This window comes from Psammomys obesus, unplaced genomic scaffold, assembly GCF_907164565.1.
Source record: "Psammomys obesus unplaced genomic scaffold, mPsaObe1.curated_primary_1811, whole genome shotgun sequence".
In the NCBI taxonomy this organism is placed as follows: domain Eukaryota; kingdom Metazoa; phylum Chordata; class Mammalia; order Rodentia; family Muridae; genus Psammomys; species Psammomys obesus.
Window position 1 is genome coordinate 2,679,298 of NW_026596152.1, and position 21,060 is coordinate 2,700,357.

Below are 21,060 nucleotides of genomic sequence, written 5' to 3' on the forward strand. Positions count from 1 at the left end.
CCCTTGTCATTTGTCAACATCTCCACATCCTCCCTTGCTCCGTCATACTTCAGGGGCATTTGTCTTTGCCGATGCCCAAACTTGTCCTGGCCCAGACTGTGTGGATTCTAGACACCTAAGCTTACTTTGGGAGACAGAAACCACACTTGACACTTGCATTGTGTTCGGCCTGATTGTTAGAATTTCCAAGCCTCTCCCTCAGCTCCTGACCCTCAACATCCAGCCATTGTAGGTTCCCTGTGTATAGATAATTTTCATAAACTTTTATTTAAATTTTTAAATAAAAAATTTTTAAGACAGGCTTTGTCTATGTAGCCCTGGCTGTCCTGGAACTTGCTCTGTAGACAAGGCTAACCTCAAACTCAAGAGATCTGCCTGCTTCTTGCCATAGAAAATGGATAATGGGCCCCAGTGAGGTGACCCACAACTTCTAAAACTCAGAAGTTGACCCCCAAGTCCAAGGAGCAGTCTGGGCTATGTAAGAGACTCTTTCTAATGTACAAAAGACAATAGCTATTAGATTTTCTGAGGTTGAATAATGCTGGTTTCCAATGATTAAAACTGAACAGCTGATGTTGAAGTTTAAATATGGCTCTGGGTAGCAAGAGCTTTCCTGATGCCATGAGAAATTTGAGAGCGATGCTCAGCGAAAATGAGGAGACAGGTTCTCCCTCTGGGCATTAGGAGAAGCCCTTGTACTATTGATTCTCACGGTGGGAGCCTGATCATTGTCTAAGTCGGAAAGCAGCAGCAGCAGGGCTGGAGATCGTAGCAGCACCGTCCATGTTTGGTGGGATGATGGTCACATTTTGTACACATTCCTGTCCCGGAAGTGTTGCATTCCCACGCTGCCTGATGGAGATCCCGAGCCGGGAATGAAACAGTTGCACAGGGCTGAGGTGGAAACACTGTTTCTTTCTTGATCCCCTCCGAAAGTCCTGGGTGTGCTTTGCCAGCTCGTGCTTTGGCGCCCACAGGTGAGGGTGTGGCAGATCGGCTGCCAGACTCAGAAGCTGCAGGAGGCCCTGAAGGAGCACCAGTCCTCTGTGTCCTGCATCAGGGTGAAGAAGAACAACGAGGAGTGCGTCACTGCCAGCACCGACGGGACCTGCATCATTTGGGACCTCGTGTAGGTACCTGGGAATGGGCGGGGAGGACAGCCCAACATTTAAATAAAACCAACCATGCCAGCGCTTTCCTGAACACAAGGAAAGATCCCCAAAGAGGGTTGGTTTACTTTCTCTCCTCAATGCTGTGACAGAATGTTTGACAGAGAAGCAATTTAAGGCATAAAGGGTTTGTTTCGGCTCACAGCGTGAGACTAGTCCGCTACGGTGAGGAGGAGGTGGACGGCAGGAGTCCGAGGGTCACACTGTGTCTGCAGTTAGGAGGGAGAGAACTGCATGTGATACTTGGCTCACCTTCTCCCGTAAGGGCTTCTTGGGGGATTTTATCTCTTATTTTTCATGTATGGGCGTTTTAGCTGCATGTGGTATATGCCACACGCATGCCTGGCAACCTGCAGAGACCAGAAAAGAGCATCAGATCCCCTGCAGCTGGAGTTACAGACAGCTGTGAGCTACCACGTGGGTGGTAGGACTAGAATTCTGGTCCCCTGGTCCTCTGGAAGAGCAGCCAGTGCGCTTAACCACCAAGCCACTGTCAACCACTGAGTCAAAGCTCCAGTCCTACACTGTCCTTTTCATTCAGTCGGGGATGCCAGCTAACAGAACAGGTGGCCTTCCCGACTCAGACGACCCTCTCTGGAGACATTTTACAGACGTGCCCAAACTCGCACCTCCAGTCAGCGTGACACTGAGGACTAAGCACCACAGCAGTGAAAGGTTCTGAGAAGGCCTTGGCCTCCCTTGCTGGCCAAGGCCTGTAGATGTCACTGGGGGAAATCTGGTCTCCAGGAAGAACGAACCAGGAGATGATTCTGGGCAGATGGGGAAGTAGTTTTCCAGATACATGCAGTGGAGCATGACTTAATGTGAATCCATTCAACCTAAATGTTGCAAATCAACAAGGAAAGTTACAGGGCAGGTGGTTCCTCTTGTCATGCTGCTAGGTCATGAGCCTGCCTTTGTAGGGAGCACTGAGAGGGTCATCCCCCAGCTGGCCACATTGCTAGGGACGGTTTACACTACGAGTAAATCACAGACCCACAGAAGATGGCAATGCCAAACTAGGTGGCACAGATCACGTGAACTTCATCATTGGAGCCATTCAGAGGGTTTTCAAAGAGGATTGTATTTTTTTTTTCCTTTTGGCTGTTGGCATTTTTTGCTGTGTTTTTATTTTGGAACCACCCCCCTCCCCATCTTTTTTTCCACCCAATACCCCTCTACCACTGCTGGGATAGCTGCCTTTGCTCAAAGAGCATGTTCCTCCTTTTTTGAGATGGGCTACCACTGTGTTGTGCAGGCTGGTCTTGAATCCTTTGGCGCAAGAGATCCTTCCACATCAGCCTGACGCGAAAAGGTGCACGTCAACATGCCCAGCTGAACTGTTGTTGCTTGGAGAGGGGGGAGTGAGGACTGAAGGCAAAAGCAGGGCATTTTAAATTAATATATTAAAACGCCGAAAGAAGGGCTGTCTAGTTGGTAGAGTGTAAGCACAAGGAGCTGATTTTGAAGCTCCAGGACCTGTGTCAAAGCCAAGCACGGTGCCACATGCCTGTAACCTCAGCACCCGGGAAGCAGAGACAGGAGGATCCCTAGAACCTGCTCTAGCTGAACCAGTGAGCTCTAGGGTCAGCAAGAGATCCTGCCTCCAAACATTGTATGGTGGAGAGTGCTTGAGGGAGATGGCCAGTGTCAACTTCTGGCCTCCACACGCATACTATCACACGTGTGTGTACGCACACACATGTACACACACACAGCAATACAAAACAAAATCCCGAAGCAAAGCAAGACCCTGTTTTCCGGTTAGGCCTGATTTCAACTTGGATCTCGTGTCACTGGAAGATATTATTTGTATGTAGATCTTCCTTTTTTTCTTCCTTCCTTCCTTCCATCCATCCTTCTTTCCTTTCCTTCCTTCCTTCCTTTCTTTCTCTCTCTCTCTTTCCCTCCCTCCCACTCTCTGTCCGAGACAGGGTCTTACTATGTACCTCTGGATGTCCCGGAACGCTTCAGGCAGGCCTCTGCCCTGCCCCCCCCCACCCCCGGTACTGAGATTAAAGGCATGTGCCATTACGCCCAGCCCTGTCTGTAGCTTTTCATTGGATAAGTGTACATGGCACCTGTGTCTCTGCATGTCTAATAAGCTCCCACATGGAGCTGCTGGTCCAAGGCCCATACCCACAGACACGTGACCTCCACATTGGGAAAGTGTGTGCTGAGGAGTGGTATCTGAGTTTATTTTAGTGGCTGGCCCATGACTGCCTCGAATCTTTAATACCTTCCTTTTGATTGTAGCTGGAATATTTAATTTGTAGCAAAAGCCTCTGAAAATCCCCAGCTCAAATAATGTTTGAAAGTTTCCATTATGAGAAGAAACGGCAGGAGGTGCATTTTCAGTCGAGGGCTGGGCCTGGGAGACCAGCCACCAGCACACCAGCTCTGGAAGAAGCAGTACAGCCGTGCTTCTTGGGCGGACTTAGCACCCTAATCTTAAAACTGCAAGTCCTCTAAACCCTAAACTTTCATTTCTACATCACGTTACTACTGACCAAAGGCTTTAGAGTGCATTTAGTTTTTCTGTGGTGTCTAAGGCAGGCCTTCCCCAGCTGGTGTGCATGTGGCATTCTGGGAAGGCTGGTTTGAAACAGTCTCTGGGCCTCCATCCCCACCTTCTGACTCCAGACCCTTAGGGCTGGGCCTGGTAACAGCCATTGAAACAATCTTGCCCCACACTTTGCCACTCAGTTTTCAGGGAGTGCCATGCAGCTCCAGCGGTGGCCTTTGAGAGGTGGTAGGCTGGCTCTGGATTCAGCATCTTCTCCTTCCTTCTCTCTGGAACTTACTGTTTCCCTAGTTTCATGCCATGTCTTTAGAAAGGAGTACCATTTGGGGCAGTGGCGGTGCTTGCCTTCAATCCCAGCACTCCAGAGGCAGAGGCAAGCAGATCTCTGAGTTTAAGGCCAGCCTGGTCTACAGAGTGAGTTCTAGAACAGTCAAGGCTACACAGAGAAACCCTGTCTCAAAAAACAAACAAGGAAGGAAGGAAGGAAGGAAGGAAGGAAGGAAGGAAGGAAGGATTGCCACCATTTGTCCATGTCTTTTTACTGTTGTTGACTGACGTAGTGGGAGGAATACAGAGCAGAGTAGCCTGAAGTCTATTTCAATAATAATAATAATGATGATAATAATAATAATAATACATATAAATTACATGTGTGTATTTGTGAAGCCAAAAGAGGGCATCAGAGTTTCCGGAACCAGATCGATAGGCAGTTGTGAATGGCCTGATGCCAGTTCTGGGAACCAAACTCGGGTCTTCTGCAAGAACAGCACATGCTCTCAACCATCGAACCATCGCTCCAGCTCCCCAGACATCTGCTTTGTAAGCAGCATGAGAAGTTAGAGAAAGTCCAGCCCCTTCCGAGCTTGCCTAACTGCACACCAAGTGATAAAATACTTTCCAGGGGAGGGAAAGTTGGGTTCCAGAGCATCTAATTCTACTTTCCAGGCGCCTTAGGAGGAATCAGATGATCCTGTCCAACACCCTATTCCAGTGTGTTTGCTATCACCCTGACGAATTCCAGATCATCACCAGTGGCACAGACAGGAAGGTAAGCACCTCCTCCCTCCGCAGCCCAGAGCTCCCAGCCCACAAGTGTGCAGCTGCAGTCAACTGTGAATGTCCGAAAGTTCCTTGGGGTGGGGGCTGGGGGTGGACCACATCTTTCTTCAACATGTCCAGGACTTCTTTGGGTCATTATTTCCTACACAGTGTAACAGCTATTCACGCAAGCCTCCACAGGATGCGATAGGGTACTGTAAGTAATCTGGAGACACTCGCTAAAGCGCAGGGTGCGCGTGGGTTACACGCGAACAGTGTGTCACTGGTGCAGTGTTTGCCTTCTGACCCCTCATGGGCGATGCTCTGGCCCCACACTGACAGCGCAGTCAGAGGAGAGCCTCCCCTCCTCTTCCAATCCCTGGGCAGGCACCAAGGTCAGGGTTTCAGTGTCTTTAAACCCCCCCCCCCCTTTGGAATAAGTCATAGCTTTGGTCCAGGAGGACAAGGTGGAGTCCGGTGGTGGATAAAGATGGAGATGGTGAGGGCAGGCCCGGTCTCTGGATTTGGGGGAGTGGGGGACGCTGAGGGGAGGCGGACGGTGGGTGGTGACTTCACAAAGCCCAGTCTCCAGAACGTTCCCTCCCCATCCCCCCAAACCCTCCCGCCAGGCTTGGAGGCAGAGCCGACAGTGGCTCCCTCTTTATCTCGCATGTCGCAGCAGGCTCGGTCTGCTTCGCCTTATCAAAAAAAAATCTCTTTCTGTCACAATCCAGGTTTACTGCATATCAACATCTCTTTAAATAGCATGCAAAATTTAAAACCAATACTAAAAATAATAAAATGGCTCCTCCACCCCCTTGCCGAGGCCTATTTATAATCCCCTCCCAGGGTGTATTTTTGCTACCTTCTATATAAAGAGGAACCAAGCATCTTTTGTTAGCGAGTGTGGACGATTCCAATGCACTGGCTGCTGTCTATTGCCTCTCTCCCTCCCGAATTCCAGATTGCTTACTGGGAAGTATTTGATGGCTCGGTAATCAGAGAGTTGGAAGGTTCCTTGTCCGGGTCCATCAACGGGATGGACATCACTCAGGAAGGAGGGCACTTTGTTACAGGTTAGTCTGTGAGGAGGGAAGAAAGGCTGTCTCACTTGGAGGGCAGAGAACTCCGAGTTGGGAGGCAGTCGGGAGAGCTGGTCGAGGGTCTCAAGGACTCGCTGGTTACATTCAGCCCAGACCCACCAAGGCTGGGAAAGTCCAAAAGTCACACATCTATGAGGGAAGACGTGTGTATGGCACCTAAAGAAAAGCAGAGCTTTGCATCGCTGCCTTCGCTCCTTAGGGTAGAGATGAATCTTTAAAATGGCCTGGGCCTTCTACTTCTAGTTGGCTTCCTCTGCATTTTTGGTTGTTTTTCATTGTTTTTGTTTTGAGACAGGGTCTCGCTATATGTAGCTCACGCTGGCCCTGACCTTGTGCTCCCCCTGCCTCACACTCCTGAGTGCTAGAATAGGCAGGCCACCATCTGTTGTTGTGAAAGAATGCTCTGCTTCAACTCCCTCCCACGAATGAGGCAGGGGGACATTATCTGGGGACATTTACCGTAGGACCTCTGAAACATCATCAAGACACTTTACTGTCAGGCTCTTTGATTCTTCAGGACATTACGAGTGCTTCAGGTAAACCAAAGTTCCATACGCTCAGTGACTTAAAGAAAGACACCAAACTACACAGAGCGGACGCCCAGTCACACGCAGAGGTGAGGTGAGGCAGTGGTGGAGGAAAGAGCGGAAGGAAACAAAATCGGGGCGTGCTTAGAGGTTAACCCCGGGCAGTGCTTTCCTCTCCCTCCACACTTACTCCAACACACACAGACTTTTAGATCAAGAAGAAGCTTCCTATGCATAGTGATCTTTCTTTTTCCAAGTGGGCACGTGGGGAAATGTGTTGAGAACGAGGCAGCTGTGTTCTGCTATGACGTGCCAGCAACGCTACGTGACTGTTTTTCAGGCGGACACGACCATCTGATCAAAGTCTGGGATTATAACGAGGGTGAAGTGACTCACGTTGGGGTGGGACACAGCGGTCACATCATGGGCATCCGGGTAAGTCCTGGGAACAAGCACATCATCAGTGTGAGCGCCGACGGAGCCATCCTGAGGTGGAAGTTCCCCTTTGACTCGTGAAGCGCCTCCCAGCCTCCACCCTGCACCAAGGACCAAGTTTGGATCACCCCAGCACCCGTCTTGATTTCTCACATCTATTTTTGTTCTGTAGTCTAAATACTTTAAGTGTCTTCTTTCCTTTATACGTTTTACTATCTTAAATTGTATGCCGAAACTGACATGTTAAGGAAAAGTTTGTGCAGAGTATACTTTTTTTTGAGTTCTTTTCTATTATTAATAAATTTGAAGGTGCCGTCTTCCGACCATAACCTCTTTTCTGTGTCTCACAAAATCCAAACCTATGGGCGTTGCTGTAAAACGCAAATTTTTTTTTCTATATTCTAGCTCTCCAATTATGACACAAAGACCTATTATATTATTAAAAGCTTCAGGCACTATATTCTAGCCTGCTTCCCAGCCACATGGCCTGTTAACTGCCATCTTACTCTGGCCTTGCCTGCTCCTTTTCCAGTTGTGTCCTGATGGCAACTCCCCCCCCCCGCCCCCCCCAAACCTGGGCTGGGTAGCCCCACCTTATCCTCTCAGCTCTTTATCTAACCAATCAGAAGGAGAACACTGCTTACAACCTGCCAAGCCAGGAGATGCTTCATAATAATGACAATGCCAAAGTCCCACTGTAACCAGATCTGTGGGGACCGAAATCAACATTTCAATACACAGCGCACAAAAACATCAGCAGGACACATTCCTCCAGATCTGTTCCCAGAGAGGGATGCTATTTTCTTATTAAAATAAGATGAGGTGAGATTACCTGTGTGTGTGTGTGTGTGTGTATGTATGTAGTGATGAGGATGGGGCCAGGGCTTCACACATGGGGCAACCTCCTTAGCCCAAATTACCCTTTAAGTCATCAGTTCATTGGTGAAGTGGCCGGGGCAGTTGGGGTTGAACCCAGATCTTTTGGGCAGGTGTATTAACTTTTGTATAGCTGCGTCAACATACCTGACAGAAACCACCGGAAGAGAAATGGTTTGTTCTGACTCATGGGTTCACAGGGCTTGATCCATGGTGGCTTTGCCTTAGGCACCTGAGCAGAAGCTCATGGTGAGGCATAAGTACTCCATCACTGAAGACAGGAAGGAGAGGGGGATGCCAGTGCAGGCAGGGGGCTCTTTCCTTAGCTCCCTTAGTCCCTCCAGGCCTGAAGTCTGTGTGATAGGGCCACTCACATTTAGAGTGAAATCAGCTTAGTTAATCCTCTCACTCTGACAGTCTTATCCAGAGGTACGCTTTAACCTCTCTAAGTGATTTTGAAAAAATTGTTTATTAGTATGTGTGATATATATATATAGCATATAGCTATAGTACACATATAGAGGCTCCAAAACAATCTGGGGTGTTCAGTTCTCTCCATCATGTGGTTCACAGAATTCAAACTCAGGTCTTCAGGCTACTATACTATCCTAAAGACGGTCCTAGGTGATTTTTTTTTTTTTTTTTTTTTTTTTTTGAGACAGGGTTTCTCTGTGTAGGCTTGACTGTCCTGAAACTAACTATGTAGACCAGGCTGGCCTCGAACTCACAGAGATCCCCCTGCCTCTGCTTCCACCTCCCAAGTGCTGGCACCAAAGGTGTGCGCCACCGCCATCCGGCTCCTAGGTGATTCTTAACTTGATCAAATTGGCTGTCAAGAAAGGAAGAATGTATTTCTGCTCCGACGTCTAGCGTGAGGGCAGATCCGAGACTGGGTGAGCCACCAATGACTCCTTGAGGTAGTCAGACGGGGAGCCGCACACCAGGGGGCCCAGCAGACAGGAGGCTAAGGCTGAGGAGGACGGTTCCAGAGCAGCCTGGGCTATGCAAGTCAGATAAGCTCCAGCTCACCAACCCTCAAGGAAAACAAAACCAACAAAACCTTTAACTGTCACCAAACAAAAAACCAACCAAACAAAAGAAGTCCCTGCGTGTTACTGCGAGGCTTGGAATGACCTCAAAGGTGACATTCTGGAGGTCATTTATCAGCCAAGACCATGTCCAGGGCATCTTCAGGACTCACCATCAGCAGGGGATGGAATGAACCTTACGGACTTACTAGGTGGATCTTTTTCCGGGAGGGTAAATGGTTCCTTTTTGTACCTCAGGTCTCCACATTACAGTTTATTCTTTAGCCTTAACTTACGCAGCTTTTTGGCCCCTGGCAACTGCTGCAGTCCTATGTGAAAGATAGAGAAGGATACTTAATAAATGATGAGCACTTATTTATCAGACACCGAGTCACATTTCTGGGTGCTGACGTAACACGGACTCCAGAAAGCTGCCGATCTCATTTTGAACAAGAAACTGATGAGAAATTCATTTTGCAAGACCTTGCCTGATTAATTATAAACCTGACAGGGGATAAAAGGAGCAGAGGCCTCCTGGGTTACCCAGGGAATCATGGGCGGGGCAAGGCCAAACTAATCCTGATTGGGCAAGGATACCTCCAGGATTTTGCGTGGAGGAGTGAAACGGCGACCGAGTAGGGGGCGCGCCTGAGACCTGGAAAACTTCCGGCCAAGCCAACACTAAGGGCTGTAAAGGGCCTGAACTCCGAAGAGCACCCACCGGGGGATCGAGTTTCCGTTTTTCTCTCCTTTCGTCTCCTTAACCTCGCTGACCTCCCTTTAATATGAAAACAAGAAACGACCAAGTGTCCCAAGTTTTTGAAAAATGACTGTTACTTATTGTGTAATTAACAAACAAACAGAAAAAAAAAGAAAAAGAAAAACAACCCCCCACCCAGTTTAGGTCCTGGGTGCAGGACCGGTGCAGACAAAGGTTGCAGGGAGGAGGCGCCATCCGCCCGCATACACCTGGGCCCGGGCCGATGCCAGCCTAGCTGCCAGCGCGCGCCTCGCAGGACACCTGAGCGTGAAGAGGGGCGCCGCTCGCCGGTCATCCTTCTTAGTCTTCACCTGGCTTCCACCACCAGAAACTTGGCCGGAGCCGGGGCTTTGCTTTCCCAGGGCGCTTCCGGAGCTCCCCTCCCCGTGAGATCTCCGCAGCTTAGGCTCGGGCGGGGAAGGCGAGCAGAGGCGAAAGGCCCGTTCCGAGGCGGGAAGGAAGGGCGGGGAAGTCCAGCAGGCGGGCGCCGGGGGAGCGCTTTCCTAGCCCGGGCCGAAGGGGCGGGAGCCCGGCGGCGGGCGCTGCCCCAAGGCCGGATTCCCGCGCGGGGCGGGGCGGGGCGGGGCGGTCCCGCCCCTGGCTCCGCCCTCGCCCGGTGCCCGCACACCTGGCTCTCAGGTAGCCGGCGCCCGGAGCCTCCGGGAGGCGGTGAGGACCGGGGGGGCCGCCGGTCCACCTCGGACCCGGGGGCTGCGCTCCCGGACCTCCGACCACGGCCAGCATGGATCCGGGCGCGGGGGACGCGCTGGGAGAGGGGCCGCCCGCGCCCCGGCCCCGCCGCCGCCGCTCCCTGCGCCGCCTGCTCCAGCGCTTCCTGCTGGCTCTGGGCAGCCGCTCCGGCTCAGGGGACTCGCCGCCCCGGCCCCCGGCCCAGCCCGGCCCCTACGATGGCGATGGAGACGGGGGCTTCGGCTGCGCCCCGGGCCCGGCACCGGCCGCTCCCGGGAGCCCCGGGCTGGATCGTCCTCCGGGACCGCAGCCCCTGATGTCTGCCGGCGACGGGGCGCGTCCACCCGGCGCGCAGGGCTTGAAGAACCACGGCAACACCTGTTTCATGAACGCCGTGGTGCAGTGTCTCAGCAACACCGACCTGCTGGCCGAGTTCCTAGCGCTCGGGCGCTACCGGGCGGCGCCGGGCCGCGCCGAGGTCACCGAGCAGCTGGCGGCGCTGGTGCGCGCGCTCTGGACGCGCGAATACACGCCCCAACTTTCCGCCGAGTTCAAGGTAGGCAGCGTCCGCCGCCCGCACAGCCCTCCTCCGAGCCTTCTGGTTTCGGTTCTTGAAAAGCGTGTGAACCGTCAGCCGAACCGAGTTCTCGGGGTTCCTCGGTGGCCGCCGCTTAGGCAGCCCAGCCCTGGGTTAGCGCCTTTGTTTTGAGGTGACGTGTTTACGTTATCACTTGCAAATGCTTCCTTGAGGAATTAGTTTCCTCCTTGGCATTTTGAGCCGGGGTGGGGAGAGCCGGCAGGCGTTAGCGTTCCGAGCGGCGTTGTGTTTAGCGAGCGGTTGTTGAAGGAGTGCGGGTTTGCCGGCCAGGGTGAGTTAGAGCTTCGGGTCTGGAAGGGGCCGGAGAGGGGATTCGGCCCTTGAAGGCCGAGGCGTGGGGAAGGAGGTGATGTAGGCGTGGAAAACAGAAGGCGAGAAGGACGCAGCCAGGCCAATAGCCAGGAATAATCCAGGCAGTGATCAGTAAGTAGAGAGGACATGGGCCTGAAAGTGGGGCGTGGAGGCGGGTGAGAGGCTTCAGGTCATGTTCGACCCTGGACGCGGGGGCTTGGGATTGCGTAAGCCCAGTGGGTACCGGGGAGAACACGGGGGTCAAGTAGTCTCAAGTAGTGTGATGTGTGTGTGTGTGTGTTTGGGGGGACAGTGAGTGCTGTTTTAAGCGATGGCGTCCTTTAATTTAATTCATATTAAATCCCGACGGTGTGTGAGCAGAAGATAGCATTTGTCATCTGCCTGATTGCAGCCCCCTCGCCGGGGATGCTGAGGGGTCATGAGTCCGGGCTGAAGTCCCAGTGGGATGAAAGTGTCCCCTATAATTGATGCACACGGCTTTCTTCCTGCTGCAAAGCCGCACGCAGCGCTGGGTGGAGAGCAGGATCACCCCACGGACTGGTGATGGTTATTTGAGGCGAGAGCGGACACGGCGGGCCTTGTTCGTTCCACAGACATACGTGGTTCTTAAGTTTCCTCCCGAGGAAGTCTTTTGGCCTGCTACGGGCAAGGATGCTAGCTAACCACTGTCTTCCCCTCCCGACCTCCATTCCTGAAGAAGCGCTAAGTTTGCGGTAGTCACACACAAGTCATCGGTGTCACATTTGGGCCGTGCCTGCTTTTCAGAGATGACAGACAGTGCAGTACAGTGGTCAAGAGCGAGCTCTTGTGGGCAGTGACTCGGTGCTTGACAGAACACTTGTCATGCCAGCCTTCAGGATATGAGTTCTGTCTCCAGAACACAGACGAAAAGGGAAAAGCCAGGTGTTCCAGAGCAGGCCTGTCAGCCCAGCGTGGGCTGTAGTTCCAGTGCTGGGGAGCTGAGGCTGGTGGATCCCTGGGGCTTGCTAGGACAGTCTAGCCCGTTAGTGAGCGTGCAGATTCAGCGAGAGCCTGTCTGAACGGAAGGAGCACGCTTGGTGGGCGCACATACAGAAAGCAGAGTCTCCGGGGCTCTATGATGTTGACGGGGAGTAATCTTTTCTCGTCTGTAAAATCGAAGTTTGTGACAGTTGCTTCATTACGGGTAGTTGTGTTAAGTGAGTTATATATAGAGCGTTGAGAACATGCCCGGTTCCTGGGGAGTGTTTATTCTACAGTTACAATTCCTTCCTGCAGACAGACCTAGATGAGGAAGGGAGATGATCTTTGAGTAAGCGTTCTTTCCCAGCCAGTTGCTCCAGCAGCAGCAGAGAAAGTGACAAGTGGCCTGGGAGAAAGCTTGAAATCCTTGCCAGTGACTCACCGGGCCTTCCTCTCTTCTGCTGTCTGTATCCCCGGCCTGGGACTGAAAGATAAGCAAGTTAAAGAGGGAGATGTAATCGGGGGTTGCCCCCTGGGACTTTCAGGTTACCAGACTTGGAAGGTAGATATGATTTTAGAATCCTGGGTTTTGAACAGGGTTGGAAGTCCAGGTGGGCTCTGCTTCTGTTATGGACATTGACGCCTTCACGAGTCACCTTGCGTTTATTGAATGTGAGGACATTCCATTGGGAATATGGACTGCGTGTCGAGTGGCAAATACAAAGCCGGCTCGTGGGATGGCGTGACAAGTCTGAATCTGGAGGCAGGGACCACGCCCCAGGGGATTACTACCTAGAGGAGAGGTCAGTTAACACACAGCCGCAGGCCCTCAGTTAGGACCCGGCGACAACCGAAAGGAAAAATGCAAGGTGCTGTGACAAGTATGGCAAGAGGGCATCATTTGTTTGGAGGAACGGTGGGTGTGGCCTTGCCTGTTGTGTGTGGGGGTCCCAGTGTTGGGGTGTGAAAGATGAAGTGTCAATTAAGGACATGGAAGATGGGATATAGTGGCTGCAGGCCTGGGAAGGAGAGGGGTGGAGAAGGGGGGAAATCAGGCCAAGAATCCTTTGGCTAAATTCATTGATAAAGGCTCATGTAGCTTGGGGGGGGGGGGGAGAGTAGATCATTCTGGGACTTGACCCCACCCCTTCAATAGCATGGGTTTACAGTGTTCTGTTTTGAGCCACAGTCATCAGTTTCTCATCCGTAGTAGGACCAACTTTTGATTTAGCAAAATGTTGTGTAAATAACCTCCCCCCTCCTTTTTTTTTTTTGGTTTGCAAGACAAGTTTTCTTCTCTCCAGGTAGCCCTGGCTGTCCTGGAACTAGCTCTGTAGAGCAGGCTGGCCTCAGTCCCACAGAGATCCATCTGCCCTAGCTTCGTGAGTGCTGGGATTAAAGGCTTGTACCACCACCGCCTGGCGGATTAAATACACTTTAAAAATCCTCTTCGATAAATTTTTGCTTTTCTAGTGATGTAGTTGAATATGTTTACTGCAAAAAAACTAGAAAGATCTAAAAGGAGTAAGAAAAATCTGTAACTCCTGAGAGATAAACTGTTGTAAACTTGCTGGTGTCCTGTAAATAATTAGAAATTCTACTTCTGTATTCTGTTTGTTGGCTTTTTGTTTGTTTGTTTGAGGCGGCTTCTCTGTGTAGCCTTGGCTGTCCTGGCTTTGTAGAACGGGCTGGCCTCGAACTCAGAGATCTGCCTGCCTCTGCCCCTCTGCGTGCTGGGATTACAGGCATGCACCATCGTGTGGCCACCGTACCCTGCTTTGCTGGTTTGTATTTGAGTGAGGGCTATGCGACCTAGCTAGCCTGGAGCTTGCTATGTAGACCAGACTGGGCTTGGACTCAGATTTGCCTGTGTCTGCACACCCCTCCACACCCTGCTGTCTTCCCTCCATTACAAGGATCATTACAAGACCTTTTGGCATTAGAATAGTGCATAGAACTTGACTTTTAATGATTGACTATTTCATCAAATGTACCAGTACTTTGTGGAAAAACTGATGCACTATTGAGTTTTCCAGTTGGCACACTGTAATGAAATTTCCTGTATATGTGTGTTTGTGTGTATAATATAATATATATAGTATATGTAAAATAAAGTATATTATATATAATTTACTTAAAAAGTCTATTTCTTTCATTTATGTAAATGGCTGCTTTGCCTGCATCTATGTCTGTGCACTACACGGCAACACCCAAGAGGGCCTTGGATCCTCGAGAACAGAGTTACAGCTGGTCATGAGCCATCATATGGGAGTTGGGAATCAAGTCTGAATCTTCTGAAAGACAGTCCCTGCTCCTAACCACTTAGCCCTCTCTAGCCCTAATTTCCCTGTATTTAAATCATAGTTCTCAGTTCTGATTATTTCCGAATATTTAATTCCATGAGTGGAACCACGTTTTCAAAATAAAAGAAATGACTTTTAATAACTGTCTAATTTTACTTTAAAAACAAGCCTTTTGAGGGGTGAGTTATTAGTGAAGTGCGTCTATCCGCCTCAAGTGGCAAATTTAATGAGCTCTAACAAGTGCAGGTACCTGGGAAATCATCACCCCATCTTAAATGTTTACTCTTCTTTCCTTTCCTCCTTCTTTAGTTTTTGAGACAGGCTCTCACTATGTAGCCTTAGCTGGCCTAGAACTCACAGAAATGTTTTTCTGCCTTCGAGTGAGTACTGGGCTCATAGGTGTGTATCACCAGAGCTGGCACCTATTTATTTTTTAAATTTCTAAATCAATTTCAAAGGGTTTGATCATTATTATTTATTATTATTTATTTATACTACACATAGATTATTATTATTATTAATATTATTATTATTATGTGTAGCCTTGGCTGTCCTGGACTCGCTTTGTAGACCAGGCTGGCCTGGAACTCACAGAGATCTGCCTGCCTCTGCCTCCCTGAGTTCTGGGACTACAAGAGTGTGCCACCGCGCCTAGACGAGATGTTCACGGTCGACGAGAAAAATTCTGTGTGTCTGTAGTGTATCTCCTATGATGCTCTGAGGAGGTATTAATTCAGAATTATCACATAGCCGCCAACAACGCACACTAACCCTTCAGAGGCGAGAACACTTACGATCACTTCTCTTTGCAGTCCCAACAGACAGTGCTTCTCCATCTGTGGGTCAACACCCCTTTAACTCCCTAAAGGGGGTTGGGACCACCATAACATGAGGATATTAAAAGTCACAACATTAGGAAGGTTGAGAATGGCGTCTCCAAGACCCCATTCCTGTTTTGGCTGCCAGGCTTTAGAGCGGAGGTCTCTGATTTGCTAACAGGTTGGAAAAACCGTCCTGTTTTTACTTCTCTCTCTCTGTTTGTTTTGGACTAGGCGTGAGGTGGAAGTACTTCCCGTGTTTCTTGTCTAGTCTATTCTTGGAACTATCTCCTCCATTGTTTGTGTATCCATTGTGCTTTGTTCTTAACCTTCTGTTTGCTTCCCTGTGTTCTCAGTCCTGTGCCATTCTCTGCAGACATTTATCCAGATTGTTTCTTTTCTTCTCCCCCAGTGCTGGAAGCTTTAGATTTGTTTGTGTCATGTCTTTTTGTAAAAATAAAGTGTTTTTGTTGTTGTTGTTGTTATCCTTGGACAGAGTCTACTGTATAGCTGTGGCTGGTCTGGACTCAGGGTCCTTCTCTGTCAGTCTCCCTGCTGGGCATACACGACCACACCCAGATACAGCATGCTTTTTGATATGTGTTCTATTTTATGGCCTTCTAGTTTTTATATGGTTATAATGAGGGTTTCAGCCATCTGGAATTTCTCTTAGCTTATGTGCCTAAAATCAAATTTAGATATACAACGACATACTAGAAACATTTTCTTTTTTTAAAAACTTTTTCTTTTTTCTTTTTTTTATTGATTGTCAGAGAGAGATCTCAAATATCCCAGGCTGGCTTCTAGCTCACTAAGTGGACAAGGGTGACCTTGAACTTCTGATGTTCCTGTAGAAGTGTCTCTTGTTACTCTCTGTTTTTGTTTTGTTTTGTGGTACTAACGATTGAACTCAGGGCCTCTCACATGCTAGGGAAGTGCTTTCCTACTGTGCTATATGCCCAGTTTCTTCACTTTTGTTTTGAAAGTTACAGATAAAACACCAAGAGGTGAACTAGAAACAGTAAAAATTATAGGGCAGAAAAAAAAAATCTAGGTAGAACTATTAAATAGCTAGAAGAAATATGTTCAAAATCACCAGCGTTTGGAAGAGATCACACACACACACACACACACACACACACTCACTCACATTCACATTCTCTCACACACACTCAGTCACGCAGAGGGCCTAGCTATGCTGTGCTATGGGACAGGCATACCGATTGTCACTACTCACCTGAAGTATGTGGTATTTTTGTTCCAGTGCAGTCTTGGTAGTTCTGGGATCCAGCCTTGGGCCCTATGCAGGCCAGGCAAACTCTCCACGTTGAGCTAACCCTTAACCCTTGGTTTCTTGAGAAAGAGGTCTTAGTGTTATTTTTAAAAACTGTTTTATTTATACTTTTTATGCCTTTTTATCCCTTCTCCACTCCAATCCCTTCCAACACCCCAACACCAGAAAGAAGGTTAGTGGGAAAAGGAGGCGGAGTCCTCTTTAGCTACCTTCTGCTGGTTAGGGTCACCAGGTTTGTTGGGGCACGTCCAATCTTTGTTTCAGGATCTCTCCAACTTTTCATCAAATTAAATCAGCAATAACCGGGAGCAGCGCGGGGGCGGGGAGGGAGCAGCAGCAGCCCTCCTTTCTCCAAGATCCCCTCTGTCTCTCTGGGCTCTGGCGTTTATTCCCTCTCCAGAGTCCTCAGATTAAACTACCTGCAGCTGGCAAAGAGCCCCTCTCAGAGCCCACATGAGGCAAACAGTTTGCTGCTGTGGACAATCAGAATCCGTGAGTCTTTAAAGACACCAGAACTTCCCACTGTGAAGAGGTCTTGCTGTGTAGCATTGGCTATCCTAGAATTTAAGATCTTCCTGCCTTAGCCCTCAGGGTACCGGATACAGGTGTGAGGCACCACAGCTAGCTTTCTCGAAGATCGTTTTGGTCCATAGGAGTATCCTTGCTTGTGTCTCTGTCTCCTTGAGTGTAATTGCTAGGCTTATGAAGAGAGAGTTTGATTTTTGTTTATCATTAATTGTGTGTCTGTGTGGGATGGGTACACACACTGTGTACACACACTCCTGTGGCACAGCACTTGTGTGGGGGGTTAAAGGGCACCTTGAAGGTTCTCTTCCTCCACCATGGGCTCTGGAGATTGAGCTCAGACTGTCATGCTGGGCGGCAAGTGCATTTATACACTGAGCGTCTACACAGTTTTCTCATAAAGATCCATGTTTTCTCTTGAAGTTGTCAAATTCTTTGTGAGGCTTTGATTGCAAGGTAGCCAGGCAGAGAGAAAGAATTCACAATGAACTCGTATGGGAGGCTAGACAAAATTGCCAGTGTATACCCTGGAAGCCAGAAAGTATGTTTGGGGCACTAGAATGGCTTTATCCACCTGGGGCTCTGAAACTGGCAGGAGGCAGACATGATGGCACACATCTATAATCCTGGTGCTCGGGAGGTGGAGACAAGTGGATCAGAAGTTCAATGTCATCTCAACTACCCTGGGGTGTGGGGGTTAAGGAAGGAGGATAGAAGAGAGGAGAGGGAGAGACACTGGGGGAGGTGTGAGTTCGGACCTGAGAGTGAAGGAGTTTGCACTATTTTGGGCTGAATAGTAGGATAAGGAGGGGTTGGCTATATTAACTGGGCTGTGGGAAGGCTGGTCTAGTCTACGATGAACCCAGTGGGCTGGAGGGGACAAATCCCATGCTAGGGTGCCCCTGGGAGGGCGATTCAGAGAGGACATCAATGCTAAGGGTAGGTTTGAGAGTTGAGGGGCTGGCTGTGTGGTGCTGGGGACAGATGTGTGGCTGGCTTAAGGGTAGGGTAGGGATGCCCTGTTAATAGTATCTGCAAGTAAACAATGAGTAGCTCTTTAGTGTAGTGTCTTCTTCCTTTTCTTCCTCCTTCTTCTGCAAGTTCTGGGGATTGAACAAGCAGGGCCTCCTGTGTTCTAGGAATGACCTGCACCCCCAGCACAGATGTTTTCTATTTTTTGTTTGCTAAGTCAGGCAGCCCTACCTGGGTGACCTGGAAGTGGTCAGAATGAAGACCCACAGCCATTGTACTTCAGGAAGTCAGTTTTGCTGTCTTTATGGTCATTGCCAAAGAGAGTAGAAGCCCTGAGAATTAATGCAATCAGCCAAGGAGGGCAGAGCAAGCAGGGCGTTTTCCTGCAAGGTGAACTTAGAGAGAGAGAGAGGCGGGGGGGGGGGAAGAGAATGATGAAGTGGAGATCAGTAGTTCATGGGATCCCAGTGATCAAAGGAGAACTTCAGGGAAGGCATGTGGTGGACACTCTGAAGGAAGTTAGCAAAGAGGCTGGCGAGACAGCTTGCCGTGTGAGTGTGAAGACCAGAGTTTACATCTACAGCACACACAGACACGCACGGACGCAGACTCACAGACAGACAGACACACACACACAGACACACACACACACACACACCGTTCTGCAGAGACAGCCTCATGAATTTCCAGGGGCTTGAGCCATATACCCATATACCAGCTTGTGTCAGGAAACACTTTTCCCACCCATGTTGTTTCTATGTCGTCATCTCAGGTCAAGGCTGAATGATGACTGCTTGGTAGCTGGGTGCTTATAGATCTTCATTCCTTCGATGGCTGCTTGGTAGCCGGGTGCTTATAGATCTTTATTCCTTCGTGCCAAGGCTCAAGGTGACTTTCATCTTTTGTTTCCTTTCAGAATGCTGTTTCTAAGTACGGCTCCCAGTTCCAAGGCAACTCCCAACACGATGCCCTGGAGTTCCTGCTCTGGCTGCTGGACCGCGTCCATGAGGACCTGGAGGGCTCAGCTCATGGGCTGGTGTCTGAGCAGGTCAGTTGCTTGTAAAAACATAAGCGTGTTTTTTTTGTTTTGTTTTGTTTTTATGCCCGTTCTAGCTTCAAGATAATGACACGGATACAGGTTACATTTATTAACAAGCGTCAAAGCACTGCAGCTGGGCAGACAGACACTCATGCATTCTAACCCAGCTAGGCAGACCTGGCCTACTTCCCAGCATTTAGTCTCACCCTAGCTGCTCCTGCGCCATGTTTGTCCTCATGGCGACTCCCTCGTGGTGACCTTCTTTCTTCTCCCCCTCCCTGCTCCACCGTGGACCCCCTAACTGAGATCAGAAGCCCCGCCTCAGTTCTCCTCCCCTGCCCAGCTACTGGGTGTTCAGCCCTTTATTAACCAACCAGAGGTGATGGAGAACAATTTTTATGCGACATGGAGACAGGAGATTGTTCGATGATGATAGTAACGACAGTGCCCACACCCAGGACTTCAGTACGATCTTAGGGCACAGAAGTCAGCATCTGGACACAGTGTGCTGAACCATTCGAGGGTCGCTCTCTTCCTCTTTCCCTGGGATATTTACTCGATTCCTTAGATTCCTGTATAGTCCAGCCACCCTGTACACCTGCTGGGCTTGTTCTCTTTTTTTAGTCTCGCTTACTTAATTCCCACTTATTGCAATATTTCTCGTCTTCCCCGATCCCAGCGATAATTGTGACCAGGATCTCATTATTTCAAGTTCATCATTTGAAAAATAGTTTCCTTTTTGCTTGTGTGTATGTGCATGCGCATATGGGAGTGTGAATGTCAGAGGTCAGCACCAGGTGTTTTCCTGGATCCCACTTCAGCGTATTTTTTGAGACTGGCTCTCTGATCTAGCAGACAGTTTGCTGCTCTGGCTAAACTGGCTGGGCGATAAGCCCCAGGGGTGCTCTGGTCTTCCTGTCCCCTGAGCTAGATCACAGGTGCTCACTGCCCAGCCCGGCTCCTGCTCAGGGCCTTGAAGTCACATCCTTATTCTTGTGTGGCCAGCATATTTCGAATTGAACCATTTCCCCAAAGCCCAATTTTTCTTCCTCTCTATTCTATGCATTTGTCTGGGCATCTGGAGCCATGAGAGTCATTCTTTGCTATTTTTAGACAGTCCCAAGTCAACCAATTCTACTATTGTTTTCTCGGTTAATGTATCTCACAGTGCAGTAATTTCTGTTCTTCTTATGATCTGGGTGGGTAATTTCTGATTTTGATGAAACCCCAGACATTTGGGACAAAGAAAGCATTATAATACTGTGGATTTGCTTCTGTTGTTGTTGGCTTTTGCTTTGCTTCATTTAGAAGAATCTTACTATGTAGCTCATGCTTAAGCTTGGGGCAGTCCTCCTAGCTTCCCCCCGTGTCTGTAGTGCTAGGGATTACAGCTTCACCATAAAGTCCAAACTGGTTTTAAACTCTCAAACTCAGTCTCCACTGCCTCAACTTCTCTAAGCGCTGGGTTGACAGTAGTCTGTCACCACACCCAGCCGTACTACAATACTTATTAAAAGCCACAGCTAATTAGCACATCAACTATATTCTTTATTGGCACATGAACTATATTCTTCATAAAGACCAACAGTGGCTTTAGTATGATCTCCTTATTGCTCATGGAAAAGTGAACAAAGTTACATTACAGGTGAGACAAGGTATAGTAACCTGATCCTTAAATAGTGGGTGTCTCATGCACCAGGGCCGTTAGCCAGTAAGTAACACATTTTTGATGGATCTCACAGACAATTCAGGCCTAGCTTCCAGAACTGCATCATTGGCTTTTTGTTTCCTCCATTCCCTCCCGCCCCTCGGAGAGGTGAGAGTTGCACCTCAGCCTCAGGTCCGATAAGTTGTACTGGAGCTATGTTCTCAGCCCTTCTCTTCTGTTTTATATCTGGACACCTGATTCCCAACCTCCTCATGGATTCCCTAAGAACAAGAAGGACAGCAACAGCCTCCTTGGGAAACCAGGCTTTGTGTCCATGATCTCAGCTCAAACAGGTGAAGAAGGGCCAGTCGTGGGCAGAAGAGATGTGTGGTGCTCGAAAGTCAGTACTGCCCTCCCAGTGGACAAGAGTTGGGTTTCCTGTACCCATGTCAGAGAACT

At 49.4% G+C, this 21,060-nt stretch overlaps 2 protein-coding genes across 2 annotated transcripts in view; both read left to right on the forward strand.

Annotated features, from left to right (window-relative positions):
- Positions 1-7,102, forward strand: part of Cfap52 (cilia and flagella associated protein 52) — a 37,285-nt gene extending 30,183 nt beyond the window's left edge. The window contains exons 11-14 of the mRNA XM_055594296.1: positions 978-1,129; positions 4,639-4,741; positions 5,696-5,807; positions 6,702-7,102. Of these exons, the coding sequence (XP_055450271.1) occupies positions 978-1,129; positions 4,639-4,741; positions 5,696-5,807; positions 6,702-6,877 (543 nt within the window). The 3' untranslated portion in view covers positions 6,878-7,102. The remainder of the gene's footprint in view (positions 1-977; positions 1,130-4,638; positions 4,742-5,695; positions 5,808-6,701) is intronic.
- Positions 7,103-10,074: 2,972 nt separating this feature from the next.
- The window catches only part of Usp43 (ubiquitin specific peptidase 43), a 62,227-nt gene continuing 51,241 nt past the window's right edge, over positions 10,075-21,060 (forward strand). The window contains exons 1-2 of the mRNA XM_055594389.1: positions 10,075-10,706; positions 18,831-18,962. Coding sequence (XP_055450364.1) covers positions 10,203-10,706; positions 18,831-18,962 — 636 coding nt within the window. The 5' untranslated portion in view covers positions 10,075-10,202. The remainder of the gene's footprint in view (positions 10,707-18,830; positions 18,963-21,060) is intronic.